At 43.9% G+C, this 18592-nt stretch overlaps 1 protein-coding gene across 2 annotated transcripts in view; it reads right to left on the bottom strand.

Moving 5' to 3' along the window:
- DALRD3 (DALR anticodon binding domain containing 3) overlaps positions 1-18206 on the bottom strand; it is a 163224-nt gene extending 145018 nt beyond the window's left edge. Inside the window, exons 1-2 of one of the 2 annotated variants that reach the window (XM_069206202.1) lie at positions 17719-18206; positions 2037-2341 (exon numbers count right to left, since the gene is read on the bottom strand). In XM_069206202.1, coding sequence (XP_069062303.1) covers positions 2037-2341; positions 17719-17919 — 506 coding nt within the window. In that variant the 5' untranslated portion in view covers positions 17920-18206. The remainder of the gene's footprint in view (positions 1-2036; positions 2342-17718) is intronic. The other variant, XM_069206203.1, reaches the window with a different exon arrangement.
- Between the last annotated feature and the right edge of the window lie 386 nt (positions 18207-18592).

Here is an 18592-nt window from a genome sequence, read left to right as displayed (position 1 = left end):
AGCTGTTGGTGTGGTAACTTTGGGGTTGCCCTGAACCCCCAACGGTGGGCTACCTTGGACCCAACTTTGAACCCTGTAGGTGGTTTACGTACCTGCAAAACTAACAAACACTTACCTCCCCCAGGAACTGTTGAAATTTGCACTGTGTCCAGTTTTAAAATAGCTTATTGCCCTTTGTGTGAAAACTGTATATGCTATTTTGCTAATTCAAAGTTCCTAAAGTTCCTAAGTGAAATACCTTTCATTTAAAGTATTGTTTGTAAATCTTGAACCTGTGGTTCTTAAAATAAACTAAGAAAATATATTTTTCTATATAAAAACCTATTGGCTGGAATTGTCTGAGTGTGTGTTCCTCATTTATTGCCTGTGTGTGCACAACAAATGCTTAACACTACCCTCTGATAAGCCTACTGCTCGACCACACTACCACAAAATAGAGCATTAGAATTATCTCTTTTTGCCACTATCTTACCTCTAAGGGGAACCTTTGGACTCTGTGCATGCTATTTCTTACTTTGAAATAGTACATACAGAGCCAACTTCCTACAATTGGACACTGTGCTGTTGAGATGCATTTTACTGCGGCTAAAGGGATGTGTTCCCACCATTAAATAGTGCCTTGATATCCACTCGAGTTAGCCCCCTCATCATTGCCAAACCTGGTCCAGACCACTGGATGACCTCAGGCCCATGTGGATTTAACATGGACTGCGCTAGTTCGAGGTGTTTTTTAGAAGGCAATTTTCAAGATAGGTAATCTTATAAAAATAAGAAACAATAAATATAGCTAAAAAATATAAAAACATGTTTAAGGAACAATAAATATAGCAAGAAAATATAAAAACAGGTTTTCAAATACCAAATCTATGTGCAGGCCTGTTGAGTTGCCCTTTATCTCAAATTAAATAACAATGGCTCTTTATATCTTCAATCTAAGACAAAAATACACACACCAAACTGTATAAATACCAAAATAAAGTTCAACATTTTAGAGATCCAAGCATAAACAATTATTTCCGGTATCAGCTTAGTATATCTTGCAAGGTCAATTCCAATCAAGTACTTCATTTGAATAAAGAGGCCAGTGCTTCCAATAGATGTTTTACTCTGCATTTCCTAAGCAAAAGGAATTTTCTCTTCCAAAAATAACTCGCAGTCTACAATTAGCTGGATTATATATTTTACTTTCAAGGCAAATCCAAAACACACATTATTCTCGATAATTTTACCTCTGAGCCCTTTTATTCCCAGTTGAGAGTGATCCCTATTCGTACTGGCAGCATTTAGTACCGAATAACTGTATGCTGGATTTAAGGCAAATAAGGAAAAATCCATTCATATCCTACGCTTCAAAAAAGTGTGCACGAGCTTTGTAAAGAGCAGATAATTTCCATCTAGATAATTTTAGGTTTACTTCTATCTGCATCACTTTCACTCGGGGCTCTCTTAATTTTGCCAAGACAGGGCATGCTCTCTTATTGGAAAATGTCACCCCCTAGAGCTGAAGTAGTGGCAAAATCATAGGGCCTAAGTAGAAGCAAAAATGTTAAATTTAAAATGAGGACACATCTATCCGATTCAATACATTCTTCCATCAAACAACAGAATTTATCAATCCCATCGCTTCTAAATGACAAGCTCTGAACCTTTAAGGCACATGATTGTGCCAGAAGGTGCTAAGAAGACAGGCCCAGTTCTAAGTCAGGCACACCCTTACCTAAACAAAATCCAGCCATTCTCTAAAGAACTTATCCCAGCCTCAGAGGCGCAATGCCGGGAGCGAGTCGGTGGTAGCCCCAGCACAGTCCACGAAAACCCCAGCCGACAGAGTTCCAGGACTAGCCCGCTTCTTGCTATCCGCCTGGTCGCAGAGCTTTTCCTCCAACACAGAGGTCTTGAAAATGAAAGGATCCAAGGGAGGTAGGGGAAGGCAGCTGGTAGCTCCACACACTTTAATGCACAATGCCCTCACTCAAACAGGCACAATCCATCACCAAAAACATTCAAGAGTTTATGTCTTACAGTATACTTCTTACCCATCTCCTCGAAGAATTTCAGCCAAGTGGTCAGCCACTAGGATGGCTCTCAGGCAGCCAAGGCTTAGATCATCCAGGTCCTTGAGGCCATGCAGAGCAACACAGTTCAAAATGACATGTTTCTTGCTGACCGAAGCAGAGGCAGGAGGGGTTAAATAGTGAGGAATGTGTCTCAGCACCTGCTCAAACACCAAACTCCTCTCCAGCCGAACTGACAGGCCACAGTCTGTGAGTTTACACCCTTGAAGAGGTAGCACGCCAGCTCCTTGTATGGATGAAATACGCTTTACGTCATCTTCAGGAACCTGGGAGAAACCATGACAGGTTACATGAGTAAACAGCGAATTGTGTGAACAAGCAAGAAGTGGTTTGAGTGAACAGGGACTGCTCGGAATAGACAGCTAGTTACTTCAATAAAAAGATCATTACGACAACAAATGATGTAAAAATGTACTGAGGTCTCGATGAAGAACTAAGTGGTTGTGCAAATGGCTGAAAAAAGCAAACAGGTGATGTTTTGACTGAACAAATTTGCTTTAAAATATGTATGGTTATGAAAATAATGCCACTTTTATACACTTGGCTTGGAGTTGCCCACTAGTGAGGGCATTTTGGGAGGAGGTTTTCCTACATATGGAGGTTAGATGTGGGATACAGTTGGAGCGAGGCCCAAAGGTGGGGTTGCTGGGGGGTGTGCACTCACGCAAGAGGAAGAAGATGGAGTATAAGTTCTTGCAATTAACACTACTCTTAGCAAAATGTAGCGTCATCATCACATGGATGGGGTCAGATGAGGCCAGATGTTGCCCCATGGAAAAATGATATAAAAGAATGGGCAATGGCAGAAGAAATTTCTTTAAAACATACATGGACAGCCAACACAGTAGAGGATGATTGGGGAACATTGCAGGCAAGATTCAAAAGGGGGGGTGCCCAGTCCACAACCACATCAGACGAGAAAGGGTGAGTAGGGTTCCAGGAGCGTGTAGCCCCAGAGACATTCATTCTTGGATGGGGGACCATTAGGAAGGGGACAAGTGTTTGTTGATTGCGCCTTTGAAAAGATATGTTCTTCTTTCTGAAACAATAATGATCGTTAAATACTAATGATCCTTTTGAGAATACATGTATTGCAGTGATCCCCCAATTTCAAATGCAAGTAAGTACCAGTTCAAGAAACAATGTACTATTTATGTATGAAAAACTAATAAAGAAATTCTTTTAAAATATGCATGGTTAAAATAACAAAAATTCTGTGTAAACAGGTGGATGACAGCTAAATGGCTCAAAAACATGAATAGCTGAGATACTGGCTGAAGGACTGTGTCGGTGTATGGTGCGTGATCTGATAACGCTTCTCAGAATAAACTTGTGTGATTTGTTGAGAGAAAAAAATGAATTAGTCATGAATCATGGCTACAGGACTGAGCAGATAACTGATCAGAGAATGGGTGAGCTGAAAATATAAACAATAAGAGGTTGGCAAAAATGTTTAAATGAATGTCAGAGTACTTGAAACAGGCACTTGGATGGTGGCATTGGTCAGTGAACTGATGAGTGATTAGATGAAAAACAGTATATCATGGCACGGATAAGTACATAAATTAATGTCTGAGAAAGCCTAAAAAGAGTGTTGACCCTCCGAATGAGATGGTAGAGCTCAGATCTATCCCTGAGTAGGAGCTGAAAGTGGGACATTTGGAACCTTCAGTGAATTCCAGTCGAAGCTTAAAGACTGACACAGAATGAGATAGCTGTATCTAAGATATCAGAGGGGAAAACTTGGGATTGTTTTATACAAGATTAGCTTTGATCAGCTTTTGCCACAGGCCCAGGCAAGAGAAAGGACGCTGCAGACCTTTTCCTGCTGTCCAGTTTTCATTCCGTTAGCGCCACATGATTCTGAGGAGACCATGGATTAGGATTTTGTTTTAAAATTAAAGGTACCAGGGCAGCGAAGAAAATGCTCACATAATGTGTGTCTGAACTCAGGGGCATCTTGCGGATTTTGGGGGCCCTGGGCCAAACGTATTTTGGGACCTCCTGTTCGGAACAGTTTTGAATTTATGATCCAGTTTCAGTTCTTTCATGCTCTCTTTGGCCAGGTCACTGACAGTGCACAGGCCCACACTGGCCCAAATTCCAAATGTGTTTACATCTAAAATTCAAGGATAGTGACGTGTGACGATTGTAACACAGCAGAAGGTCACTAATATTACTGCAGATAATCTCTGTGACACTCCCATGTATCCTAAGTGAGGTCGTGCTATGAACTAAAAAACTTTTTTTATGGATGTTGCATGAAACAAACATTTCTCTGCAACACGTCTGTACTAGACTCTCAAACATCACCCATATTTTACATATAAATTAAAGGAAAACTGTATTTGAAACTCTGTTTAAGAAATATTCAAGGTCATTAGGGCAAGACTCTGCAGAACAGAGCTGGTTCTATAAGGAGGGCCCATGAAAGGCTCGGGCGCTGGGTAGAGGCACTTAGCCCATGCCTTAAAACGTCTCAGTCTGAACTCATAGTTAGAACGGTCACAACATGAGGGAGAGTTACAAAAAAAAGAAAACAAGCATTTGCAATGCAACAGGTCTCACAATTGTGAGAGTTTGAGCTATTGGCGTTGTAAATGACAATGGGCCTGATTACAACTTTGGCGGAGGGGGTTAATTCGTCCCAAATGTGACGGATATCCCGCTCGCCGTATTACGTGTTCCATAGGATATAATGGACTCGTAATACGGTGGGGGGGATATCCGTCACATTTGGGACAGATTAACCCTCTCCACCAAAGTTGTAATCATGCCCAAAGTCTTTTATTTATGTGTTTTGATTTGGAGTGTAGGTGATTTATGTGGAGATTTGTGGTTTGTGTTTTAATTGTTACTTGTGGAATTGTGTGGTACGGAGTGTATTTGTGTAATGCAATTATGTGGTATGGGGAATATATATGGGTGATAGCTGCATATAATAGATAGAAAGGAAATGGAGAAGGATAGGTAGTTAATTTAGGAACTGATACAAGCATCCCTCACATAGAAGGTACAATGCAAGTTTCCCTCATAGAGAAGGTACAATGCAAACTTCCCTCACAGAGAAGGTACAATGCAAGCTTCCCTCATAGAGAAGGTACAATGCAAACTTCCCTCACAGAGAAGGTACAATGCAAGCTTCCTTCATAGAGAAGGTACAATGCAAACTTCCCTCACAGAGAAGGTACAATGCAAGCTTCCTTCATTGAGAAGGTACAATGCAAGCTTCCTTCACAGAGAAGGTACAATGCAAACTTCTCTCAAAGTGAAACCACAATGCAAGCTTCCCTCACAGAGAATCCACCATGCAAGCGTCTGTCACACATAGTACATACAGTACAGGCTGCAGCAGTGCATGCTTCCCTCACACACAGCAGATAGAGTACAGGCAGCAGTGCAAGCGTCCCTCACACATAGCACATACAGTACAGGCTGCAGCAGTGCATGCTTCCCTCACACACAGCAGATACAGTACAGGCAGCAGTGCAAGCGTCCCTCACACATAGCACATACAGTACAGGCTGCAGCAGTGCATGCTTCCCTCACACACAGCAGATACAGTACAGGCAGCAGTGCAAGCGTCCCTCACACATAGCACATACAGTACAGGCTGCAGCAGTGCAAGCGTCCCTCACACACAGCAGATACAGTACAGGCAGCAGTGCAAGCTTCCCTCACACATAGCACATACAGTACAGGCTGCAGCAGTGCATGCTTCCCTCACACACAGCAGATAGAGTACAGGCAGCAGTGCATGCTTCCCTCACACACAGCAGATACAGCACAGCAACAGTGCAAGCTTCCCTCACACACAGCAGATACAGCACAGACAGCAGCAGTACAAGCATCCCTCACACATAGTACATACAGTACAGGCTGCAGCAGTGCAAGCTTCCCTCACACACAGCAGATACAGCACAGGCTGCAGCAGTGCATGCTTCCCTCACACATAGCAGATACAGCACAGCAACAGTGCAAGCTTCCCTCACACATAGCAGATACAGCACAGACAGCAGCAGTACAAGCTTCCCTCACACACAGATACAGCACAGCAGTAATGCAAGCTTCCCTCACACACTAGACGAGACCTAAAAATGCGCTTTGTACAAAGTGCGTCCGTGGTTTAAGAGTAAATCTGAGACAGTACTAAAGTCACTAAAAACAAAACCTGCAGTCCTCACATGAATTTGTGGTATGCACATTAAAATTAAATACTGCACGGTGCCAGCAGTCAAACATTTGCAGGAATACAATTGCTTGGAAGATTATCATTAGCAGGTAAACACCTCACCTCCAAATGTCCCCTCAAAAAGAGTACTTTAATGCAGCCTGGTCACGTGTACCAGCTGAAGTGGACACCTGCTGCCTCTGCATAAGTAATGACATTACTTCCGCTTCTACAACCACCTATCTGAGCGTAGGATTCAACTAGTCACACGCGCAGGGAACCTCCTCGCAGGGGTCAGTCTTGGTGCCATGCTCTGAACACAGATATAAGCGCACAAGAAGTGGTGAGCTTGGTAAAGAAAGGCTAGCACAGGTCCACCCGTACTCTAGTCAGACCGCCGAATCTGAAGGATATTATGGGGGTTATTACAACTTTGGAGGAGGTGTTAACCAGTCCCAAAAGTGATGGTAAAGTGACGGATATACCACCAGCCGTATTACGAGTCCATTATATCCTATGGAACTCGTAATACGGCTGGTGGTATATCTGTCACTTTACTGTCACTTTTGGGACGGATTAACACCTCCTCCAAAGTTGTAATAACCCCCTATGTTCCTTACTAAATTTAAACAAAAAAGCCTTGAATACAAACACAGGTAACTTTTTAACACCGCAGAGCATTCGCGTGCCACGAATTCCTACACTTAATACCAAGACACCAAAAGGCCAAAGGCAAACTGGCATTTGCAGTTATTAACATGGAATGCATCACCTAATAAGAATCAGTAACAGTGATACTTATCCCTCTGACTGAGTGTCAATGAAGCCGTACTATAGTTTGGAGCGCTCGATGATCAGGAGTATGCAGACTGATTAGCTCCTAGGTATGTGCTCTTCCCTACAGCATACAAGTCTCTTTTCAGAAATGCACTTTACGTTTCCAAAAATTATTACTTCAAGAGACTCCTCTCAACAAGTCGATGAGAAAGAAAAAACACACAAAGGCTCCCCTTCCTGAAGCGTGCACCTTGTGAGCACAGTGCGTCTGTTTAATGTCGGCACAGGCCTTGGTGCGGATACAATTTAAATAACTAATCAAATAAGCTACCATAGCACAGGAACAGGACACAAACTGTGGGTGATTTACAGCAGCCAAAGAACGGGCAGAAGGCATATCACTCGTAGATCGTTTTTTTTCTGAAGCAAATGGTTTCTTAGAAGTTACTTAGCGGTGTAGCCCGCAGAGGCGAGCGTGGCGCTTTCCTTGCCCATGCCGAAGCGCTATGGCCAGGTGAGTGAATTGATACTTCTCAGTGGACACAATACGTCAAAATACCTCTGGAGTAGTTCAATTATACACAAACCAATTCGATTTCTAAGGGTAGATCAGGGAGAAAATGTTGTAAACTGTTCGGCTAGAGCTTCAGACTTTGGGGTGGGGGGACGTGGGTTCGAATCTTGGCGCCTGCTCAACATCCTGTGATTCCAGGCAAATTACTTAATCTCCCCTTGCTATTACAAATAAAAAAGTATCCTTCTGTAATATAACCGGTAATCGTATAAAGCGCTGTAATACCTTCGTGTTGAGTTCGTGCGCTGTAAAAGTGCCAAAAAAATACAGCCATGAGTGCAAACAAACAAAAGCCATGCAGCACCGCATGCATTAAGTGGTTGCCATTCAGACACACCAGCATAAGTACACTAAAAAAAATAGTGCGCACAAAGGAACCTAAATTAAAAAAAGAGGACACCCACATGTAGCAGTGGCAGTCCTCATGGGAGGTTACAAAAATGTAGAAGGAGGGAAAAGTAAGCATATGCACCAATCGAAAGAAAACTTTTAGGACAGACAAACAAACGACCCAATTACAAAGATGGGCGGAACTTAAAGCTCATATTCTAAACGCAACACGTCTCGAAGACACAGCTCAAGCACTGTCTAGGCAAGACCTAAACACTTAAAGCAACATCATTGTATTCTACTGCAAGCTTCCCCTGCAGACTCCTTCGCCATTACGTGCTTTGCTGTCTTCATTCAAATTAATTTCAATAACTGTTCCTTTTTTTCCCTTTGTCTGTTTTCAATATATAAACCAAAGTCTTCTTAGTTTGGTGATCTTATTGTATATGTGCATGGCATTAGTCATTTTGCTCCATATGCTGAAATGTTTGTGTGAAACACTCCTGTCCACTTGTGAAAAACAAGGATCACATTGATTAGTGAACTGCTGAGATATGATTTAAAGAACAGCAGCTCCAAACTGGCAAGACTAAAAGGCAGCTTTTGTATGTGTGATGAAAAGAGGGATAGGAGAGACAACCAAAGCTCACCATATACAAAAATGAAGAGCAAATCGCATAAGGCGCTAGGTAGAGACCACAAAGTGAGCAGAAGTGGACACAAACAAGACACATAGCACAAAAAAGGCAGAACAGCACACCAAAGGAGTGCTTCGGTACATGACAGAGTCAGACGGCAAGGATACATGGTTGAGTAAGTAAAATATTAATTTACTGCCAGACTGGATGAGCAAATGAACGACCATGAACAAACTTCCAATGTGCGCAATTTAGCATCATTGACATTTGTAAAGAAAACGCCTCTTTTTTATGATCACTCCCGAAGTTTTGGACCGTGAACTGAGGCCTGCTAGCCGGATCTCACTGCCAGTGCCTGACCCAATTAGCATAGCCTATCTTGCCTCTAAGGCCCTAGTATATGTACCAGGAACACCCAAGGCCTGGTTAGAGTCTCCCCTCGGGGACTGCAGCACTTGTTGCGCCACCCTGAGGAGGACAAGGTAACACAAGGCTCCCGGTCTGCCACTGCAGCAGACTGGAAAGGCAGGTTAAAACTGCTAACTCAACTTGCTAATTTAAGCAATTGCAAAGCCCAAACTCCCTTTTTAATGTCACCCCTACAGCAGGTTTACCGAGTCCTAATGCAGCGTGTAGCACATTAAAAGGAAAGAATGTGTTTTTAACATGCTCTAGCAGGAAAAACCCAAAAGAATGCTTTTTGCTCTGAGAAAGACTGGTAGCCCCATTGGTGAGTACAGAGTTAAACGCTGACATCTCAACTGTGCTAACTTCTCAATGGGACTGCCAAAGAGGGTACTTCACGGTATCAAACAACTCGTTACGTTAAGCCCGACTTGATGCCCAAGTTAAAACAAATTTAACTTGTTACCACATGCAACTTTTAAAAAGTTTCTCCTCTGCTGCCCAAGTTTTGCAGCAGCCATTTGCTGGAGTTTGACACAATACAACGTTCTGCTGTGTCTGAAGAGACGTGTAAACCGCTCCCAGGACAGGTAACAATAGAGGAGTGCCATTGGATGAGGTGTTACCGCCTCCTGGAAGGAATCTACATGGGGTGTCAGCCCAAAATTTGGGCTTCAAAGGGAAAGCTGCCTTTGAAAGACAAATGGTGGACACACACACAAGAAGGGCTTTTTTTCCTTAGGCTGAACAGAGTGGGGCCGGGGACAGAGGGGGAAAACACTGGCCAAACATATTTACCCATGGGTGTGTAGCCCTGAAGTACTTACACCTCTGGATAAGGCGGACTACTGAGCTCTTGTGGACAAAAGAGGAGTCCTGCCATCTTGAGAGTGGGCAGAATGGTGCCTTCTGGGATAGATGGATGCCACACTTCACAGGAAGTTTTCATCAAGTGAGGAAGAACCTAGTAGCCCATTTGCTAGTGTCCACGACCGCTCTTGGAGGCACTTTCTGGGCATAAAAAGGGCACCCCCTTGCACCCAGAACACAATTAAATGGAATAAGTGATGCTCCTTAGGCTAACGAAGGAAAGGACTGTGCCTAATGTATCTTTCTTGAGAAGAATTCATCCACCAAGCCCAACCTGAAGCCAAGACTCCAAGAGTACGTTTTCTGGCTTGCTGTTCGCAGCACGGGACCATAAATGCTGAAGAAGCTTGCTGGAGTGAGTTGGTAGCCCAAGGAATGAGACTGCCACTGTGCAGCCAAAGAGACAAGGACACCATGATCAAAAGTTGCACCCGAGTCCGCCGGACCAGGGAGAGACATGAGAGTAGCTTGGTCACCCAGTAGGATAGATACCTCCAAAAGGAGGAAGCTGCCATAACCACTGCAGCCCAGTGGCATCTGGACTTCTGCTGATCCGGAGAAGACTTCCTGGGACGACCAACCCTATGGCCAGAATCACATCATGGGGACCATGAACTGAGGAGTAGCTCCAGGAAGACCCCTGTTGAATGCACAACATATTTAGCATTTCTGAGCATCTTCAGCATCCTGTATCACTTGCATCAGGACCACTCCATAAAAGTCAATGGCAAGAACCCACTGATGCTAGAACTGGACTGAATACTGCTTTCTTAAGGAGGTAACTGTTCTGTTGGACCTTGGTGGTCCCCTTGGCTGACTCCCTGCTGGAGTTTGTGGCCCAAGGTAAGTCAAAGTAACTTAATTCCACCCTGACAATTTTTTTTTTTTTTTTGTTTTTTTTTTTAAGTGTCCAAATGTCAAATTCCTTGACTTTGTCAATGCTTGTTCACTGATAAGTGAAAAGTCTTGATTTATTATTTCTTGCAAAATCTTTTGGCCTGATTTAGAACTCGGCAGACATGTTATTCAGTCACAGCGGTGATGGATATCCTGCCTGCTGAAATCTAAATCCCATAGGACATAGTTCTAAATCAGGCCCCATATCCCTGGACCCTCTGGTGGATCTTATTTTTTTTTTGGTATGCATAAATTCATAAATATATACTCTATTCTAACAATTGGTATCGGATTCTTTGTGCATCGAGTGTCTTTCTTCAAGTATTTTGGTGCTGTTTAAATGCTTTACACTTGTTCCTCTGTGAACGCCTCACTGCTCAGAAATACAGCTACTCATGGTTGAGCTAAGGTTTAACAAACAAAACCTAGTGGTCCCTAAAGGGGTTAGTAGTGTATTACACGGTGAGGTAACACAACCGCACTACGTAATACACCCCCTTTCTTTGCAACATTTATTTCATAACTGGTTACTACAATATGTTTGCATATAAATCAATAAACTTCTGAACGCACACAGCTACATGCACAATAAAAATAAACATTGCCTTACAGTAGTCTTATGATACTCGGGTCTAAGCCCCGCACCAATCTCTGGGAATAAAACCAAAGAGGATATTCAGTCTCTTAAAATGCTACATATACTAAAAGATGTGCAATACAAAAGAAGTCAGAAATTTCTGCACCTAATTATGCAGTTATGACTTATTCTTTCTAGTCATCATTAACTATGGCCCCAGATTCTTGGAACAAGGGCATAAAATCAGTGGAACCATAAGACTGTGCATGACCGTGTTTTATACTCACTGGTAGTTTGTACACATTACTTCCATACCTTTTTATTGACTTTTCAATGAACTAAGCATGCAGCATAGTACAGATATCTAATCAGCAAATAACAGGTGTGATCATATCATAATCGTCTGGAAAAAACATATCCGAATAAAGATGCAACATCAAGCTATATATTATTATAACAATCGTGGAACACACCAAACATAACATCTTAATACTCGTCATTAAAGTTGCACATTCGGTTTCGAAAAGATCTCCGCTCCCACTCAAATGAATACATTCCTATTTATTATGTACCCAAGCAAGACACCTGTCCCCTCCCCTGTAGAGTAAGTGCAGCTAGCAGCCCTTAAGGATCTGAAAGTTTTCCCCGCCCACCATAATGCAGATGTATCACTTAGTGATCTGTAGTCTCCCTTAAGTACAACGTGCTCTGTTGCCACTGGTTTAAGTATTCGCTAGCCAGTGTTTGTCCAGCCGCTCCCTTTATAGCAGTCTTTCATCTGATGTGGCCTTTAAGGCCAACAGGAGCATGTCCCATTCTGTGGTCGGTGTCCCTTTGCCCAAGTGTTTGGTGGATGCAGGTCATAACGGGTTTTTTTTCAGTGGAACGTCACTTTATCAACTGTTGGTGGCTTCCAGCTAATCACTAAATTAAGCTTGCCCAAAGTAGGTGCAGGTCGAGAAATGTAGATGTGTTTGGCTTTTTAGGTCTCGGGAATCTGCCCAATAGGCACTCTGCTAGCATCATGGGCAAGTGTTTGCCCGTCAGATCTGTTAAAAGTCTACCAAGGGCTTCCAGTAAGTTTGTATGTGGGGGCAATCCCAGATCACGCGAAAGACGTCTGCGTCCCTCATATGGCATCTACGACACTCAATAGAAGTCCGGGATACATTTTGGCTAGTAGATCTGGGGACAAATATGTGTAATGGAGATGATCAAGTTGAGTATATTTAAAATTGGGGTTCTATTCACTCCTTTTGTGTATTCTAATATTTTATCCCATTCTTTGGAGGAAATGTCGTCTATATTTTGTTTCCATTCGGTTTTCAAAACAGCGGCGGGGGCGTTGGACACCGGGAAAAAACATGGGCATACATGTCACATTTGATAGTTTATACATGTATACATGGTATCATTACTGCTGTTTTTGTTTAGCAACTGTATGTTCAGAGCACCATGGGAACCAGAATTCTGCTTGCTAGCCATGTGTCTATAATTCTGAAGCCTTAGTCTTACTAACAGTTTGGGATACAAGTTTTGTCTGTTTAAAGATATTTTTACAGGTATTGCCTGGCCAGTATAAAAACCCTATGTTTTAGCTCGTAGCTACACAGTAAAATCACCAGGCTAGGAGGCATTCGGATGCACGCGCACTAGATATGATTCTGCTCCCAGTGGGCTTGAGAAAAAGGCAAGGGCTGCACTTACAGAAGACATAGCAAGATTTTGGGCATTTTGTTTGCTTTCATTTTATTTATTTATTTTACTTTTTGCCTTTGCTAATACTCTTATAATCATTGCAAATGATTTCTTGGCATTTTTGCTACACCATAGTAGTGGAAAGGGTTTGTTGATACAATGTCATGGTTTTTGTTGACTTCGCAGAACAAAAAGTGAGGGAGGCTAAAAATAACTCCCTTGTGGTCTCCGCAAGATCTGTGAAATCTCATGACCGAGCCACCCTGTAGAATAGCTCAAAAGGGGGGCATTGAGAATCCTGCCTATTTCCTGTGCTCTACTGGTTCACAGACTAGCGCCACGAGTCTGGGGTCTAACAGCAATCTATCAGAAGGGCTGAAATCTCTGTCTCACATCAATAATATTTTTGTATAACAGTGTTTCCATTCATTCATTCCTGTGCATTGTAAATAAGTGACAGACTTCCTATTACAGGTTAAAATGAAAATGTCATACCTCATTCAGTAAAGGTACCTACTCTTGAGAGCTATGTGTAACATGCAAATCACTGGTTCCAGATCAGTGCAATGTCTACTGGAGAACTCTGCAGAAAATGCACAGAATACAGCTTCTAATCCCAGCGAGGAGATTCAAGAGGTGTGATGCACATACTTCATAGATCTGTGTTAGGTAACAGATTTTAATACCAGTAAGATCCCTGGATACAGAATAAGGTATAATTGGTAGGTATCAGATTTCAATTCTAGTGACATTGTTCATCTCAAGGGTGCATTAACACTTCAGCTTAGTTATAATAATTCTACACAGTGTGGATAAAAACGAAGACAGAAATATGCCTTCTATGTACTCTAAAACTGCCAATGAAGCTCTGTTAAATCTTCCACTGATTAAAAGAGAAACCCATGTGTCGCCTCACATAAAATGCTTCGTCACATGCTTTGTTCTCAATGACTGGTTAAATGTCAGACTATGTCTTCTGACAAACGTCTGCTTATTCTTTTAAGACGGAGTTTACATTTCTGTCTCTGACTGCAAAGTAAGAGGATTTAATAAAGTGAACCTATGTAAAAAATCTTGCTGGGATACATGTAGTATGGTACAGTGCTTAATATGTACATAAAAAGGTGCTGGTGCCCAAAGCCCTCCTCTTAAACACCGGGTGCTGCAATTAAATGTGCGAACACAGAATACTGAGGCAGCGTAATCCTGAAGCCACGTCAGGCCTCTTCAATCCATATAAAGCCACTCCCTGCCCCTTCGGCTCACTCTTGCAGCTTTCTACTTTCTCCCTTTGTGACGCTTTAGTTTTTCTTTTCCTCCTTCTTTCCAATATGTGTCTTTTGCTCGCAGCAAATGCTGGAGGCAGAAGAATAAGCCCCAGCCCTCAAAAATAAGTGCCGGTGCTCCGCATCAGAAACAACAATCACAACTTAAGCACTGGTATGATAGTAAAGGCCGTTTGATGTCTTTTTTTTTCTAGCACACGTTAAAATGTAAATACCTGTGGATTAACTGTACAAATATTTCACAATATATCACCAGTTAGGAAAGTACAAATGAAGCACATTTATTGTAATTCTGAAATGTGATTTAAACAAAGATTTTAACACAAAAAATACATTTTACTTAGGGATGAGCAGATGCTAAATATTTGCAAATTTAGTGGCCATTTGAATGGAAAATGTGCTGTCCGTAAATTAAATGCACTACTGCACAAAGCTTTAGTGATATATTTGCAACAGTGTGCTCCAAAATGCATCACCTGCGACATACCACACTCTTCCCAGTCCTGCTGAACTGGTGTGGCTCATTTGCTACACTTCTTTGTGTGATGCTTGGGTTTTTAACAAGCCCTTTGGCTTTGGGATGTAACACTGATGGCAGCACCCTCACTCAGAAAATTGCTCCAGCACCACTGGTGTACTTTGATTTCTGGGCAGAGGGCACTTGTGTAGTTTACTTTCTAAGCCAGGGGGTCCTCATGTACTATGGGTTATGGGCCATATGGCCTTCGTGTACTCCTGTTTGTCAGACAGAGAGCCCTCTAAGAGTCTGTGTTCCTTTTGCTGCCCTTTGGGGAGGATATGGCAGTGATGTTTTCAAATCAAAAGTGGAAGGAGTAAGGGGCACTGGTAATAACGATTTACTGAGGCTTACCAACTGGTCCTTTCATAGGCATGCAGTCATTTTTAAGTCTGACCTTAACAGAACCATTCGTGGAAATTGAATATAGGTGTTTCTAATATTATTTCTGCCATTGTGAACAGATGATCGAGGCTGTTGCCAAGGAAAAGAGAGAATGACCACTGTACTGGATGGTAAACAAAAATCCTTCTACCCACGCAGCTGCTGCTTCTAGCGGAACACAAGTGAAAGACAAGCCTATGAGGAGGGAGGGTAGCACAGCACAGTTTTGTTTGTAAGCTACTGCACCCTTTATCTCACATATCAAATCAAGACTGGAACACGCCGACAGGGAGGTTGTGCAACCAAGTTTGAAAACATGACTTTTCACCCAGCAGCTGGCTTCACCCTGTAGTTTCCAGAGCACTTCTAGCACCAGGAGACCCCTCTGTGGGTAACATGGCACTCTGTAAAACCCAAAAATTATAAACAAGCCCCCCCTACAAGATGGGCAATGTCCTTGTTGGTGGATGGTAGATGGGTAGTGGTGAGAGCTCTGGCCAGCCACCAATAGTGCCCTCGCCTCCGTCCCCCGCATTCACCACTCCACCACCGGAGGAAGATCCTTCTCCTACCTCGCTGCAAAGTCTTGAAACTCCCTACCGCTCCAACTACGCCAGACCCAAGACCTCCTGGCCTTCAGAAAACGCCTCAAGACATGGCTTTTTGACCATTAGCTGCTGCCCACCCCTCCCCCCGGCGCCTTGAGACCCTAATGGGTGAGTAGCACGCTTTATAAATTGTTTGATTGATTGATAGTGCACTTCCTGTGCAAGAACAACACCCTAATTAGCATTGGACATGCATTTAACCTGATGACCAAAGTAGGTGCGGGGCAGCCAGGGGCTGGCAGCTACTGGTGAGAAATCCCCAGCACTGGCCAGAGGCTGCGCGTTTCTGTCACCGATCAGTCAGATGAGGTACACAACCCACCACACTCCACTTCCACTGCCAATCATGGTACACAAAATATAGAATCCCTCCAAATCTACGTATTCCGGATGCACGCCACCCTTAAACTGTATGCAGTTTTAACATTCAGTCTACACCCCTTTACACCACCCTAGACAGAAGTAGCACTCCCTGCTTTGGACTATCATTCATGAAGTGACTGGACAGACCCTTCACATATTTGCTCACTCCACGCCGCCTGAATTATTTCATTGACGCATCTGATGCCCTTGAACTCATCATACACCTGCGGAATATGCACTGTTGAAGTCACTTTTAACGCCCCTGGGTCTAAGAAAATGCATCAGGACTCAGAGACAGGTGCCAGATGTGCATGCAAACTCTGAGGCTCACAGAGACCTCTTTCCGAAGTCAATCATACAACCAGTGCAAATGAACGTATGCGCGTGAACACACGAAGTGTCTTTCCGAAAGCAGACACAGGTAAGTTTTACAGGGTTTTCGATAATCGGGGTCGAATTCACTATATCTGTTAACCTGTCTCAGTCTCAAAAACACTATTCCTCCTTCGCAGGGCTCGATGGCGCCAGGAAATACGACCAGGCTACTTTGTAATATTCAGTGCGGTGCTCTGTACTCTCAGTAACACTTAAGCTGTTATAGCAACACTAAAAAAACAAACCGTGCCAAGGGTGAATGGCTAATATTGCTGCTGAGGGTGTGAGCGAACAGCTGACACTGAAGTGGCCGATTAGTAAAGGAATAAGTGCTTAGCAAAGTACTTAGGCGGTTAGATGAGGAAATCGATGGGACACACATTTAAAGCAGGACTAAGTGGATTTAATAAGGGGGTGTACAGCTAAACAATGGTATGCAGGGGCGTGGAGGAGAAACAGGTGGGTCGAACGAGGGCAGAGGAGAGATGGGTAAGGAAGAAGGCAGAAACAAAGGAAGACATAAACGAATGGGTGAATTCATCACTGACCAAAAGGAAGAATGAGCGAACGGGGTGGCTCAATGTGAGAACAGAAAGCTTACTTAACAAGTGAATGGATAGACTACCAAGAGCCCGGGTGATTAATTGGTTCAGTGAGTGAACAGAGGAGCTAAACGCATGGTAAAGTGGTGCATAAATGAAAGAACAGTTGGTGCGAAGAGTCGAACGAGAAGGCAGCTCACTGTGTGCCTGGGGATAAATAAGCGAACTAATGAAAGAGTAAATCGCCGATGGAACTAACTGGTGAGTGGATTCATGTGTGGACACAAGAGGTGAATAAACTGGTGTTTGGGCAGAAGTATTGATGGAGAACTGAGAGTAACTGGGTGGAGAAAGCATAACTGCCAGGTTTCCCCGGTCCATGCTTGATGTGCCTCCACTCCAGATTTTTTCCCTTTGAATTCTGGGACTTGGTGTCCTGTTTTATATGGGAATAAACATGACTACAAGTCCCAGAATTGAAAGAAAAACCCTGGCCTGGAGCGACGCATCACCCTTGGGCCTGGGAACTTTGGCAGGGCTGATAAAGGATGAATGAATGAGTTAAAGACTTGGGGAATGGACGGCGTGGAAGTGCTGGCCTGGTTTCACTTGATGTCTGTCCGCCCCGTACCTCCCCACGCCGGTAGAGCTTGCCGAGGGCCGCCCGGGGTGCCAGGAAGTCCCGGTGCCGCAGATTCTTGGCGCTGCTCTCCTTGAACCACATGCCGGGCACCGGCGAGGCGCCACCGGGACGTAACGCGAGGCCGAGAGCCCGGAGAGTGTCTGACACTCGGAGGCCGTGGTACAGCGGGTTCCCGCCCACCGACTCCATAGTCGCGGACCCCGGGAAGCGGAGGTCCCACAGCTGGGATAGCAGAAACCGGGACCGGTAACCATAGACACGGGCGGACAGAGCGGCTCAACCATAGAGTCTGAGGATGCACGAGCGGAAAGAATCCAGGAAGAGGCTAGAGCGTTTCAACCAACGGAGCCTCAGTATGCCAGAGCGGATAGAGACGAGGATGAGACTAGAGCGGCTCAATCACTGAGTCTAAGGATGCGCGAGAGGATAGAGACCAGGAAGAGGCTAGAGCGTCTCAATCAACGGAGTCTTAGCATAGCACAGCGGATAGAGTCGAGGATGAGGCTAGAGCGACTCAACCATAGAGTCTGAGGATGCACGAGCGGAAAGAATCTAGGAAGAGGCTAGAGCGTCTCAACCAACGGAGTCTTAGCATGCCAGAGCGGATAGAGACGAGGCTAGAGCGGTTCAATCACTGAGTCTCTGGATGCACGAGAGGATAGAGACCAGGAAGAGGCTAGAGCGTCTCAATCAACGGAGTCTTAGCATAGCACAGCGGACAGAGTCGAGGATGAGGCTAGAGCGACTCAACCATAGAGTCTGAGGATGCACGAGCGGAAAGAATCTAGGAAGAGGCTAGAGCGTCTCAACCAACGGAGTCTTAGCATGCCAGAGCGGATAGAGACGAGGATGAGGCTAGAGC

This window comes from Pleurodeles waltl, chromosome 9, assembly GCF_031143425.1.
Source record: "Pleurodeles waltl isolate 20211129_DDA chromosome 9, aPleWal1.hap1.20221129, whole genome shotgun sequence".
Lineage (NCBI taxonomy): Eukaryota > Metazoa > Chordata > Amphibia > Caudata > Salamandridae > Pleurodeles > Pleurodeles waltl.
Note: the sequence above shows the minus strand (reverse complement) of the source record. Positions and strands in the feature narration are given on the sequence as shown.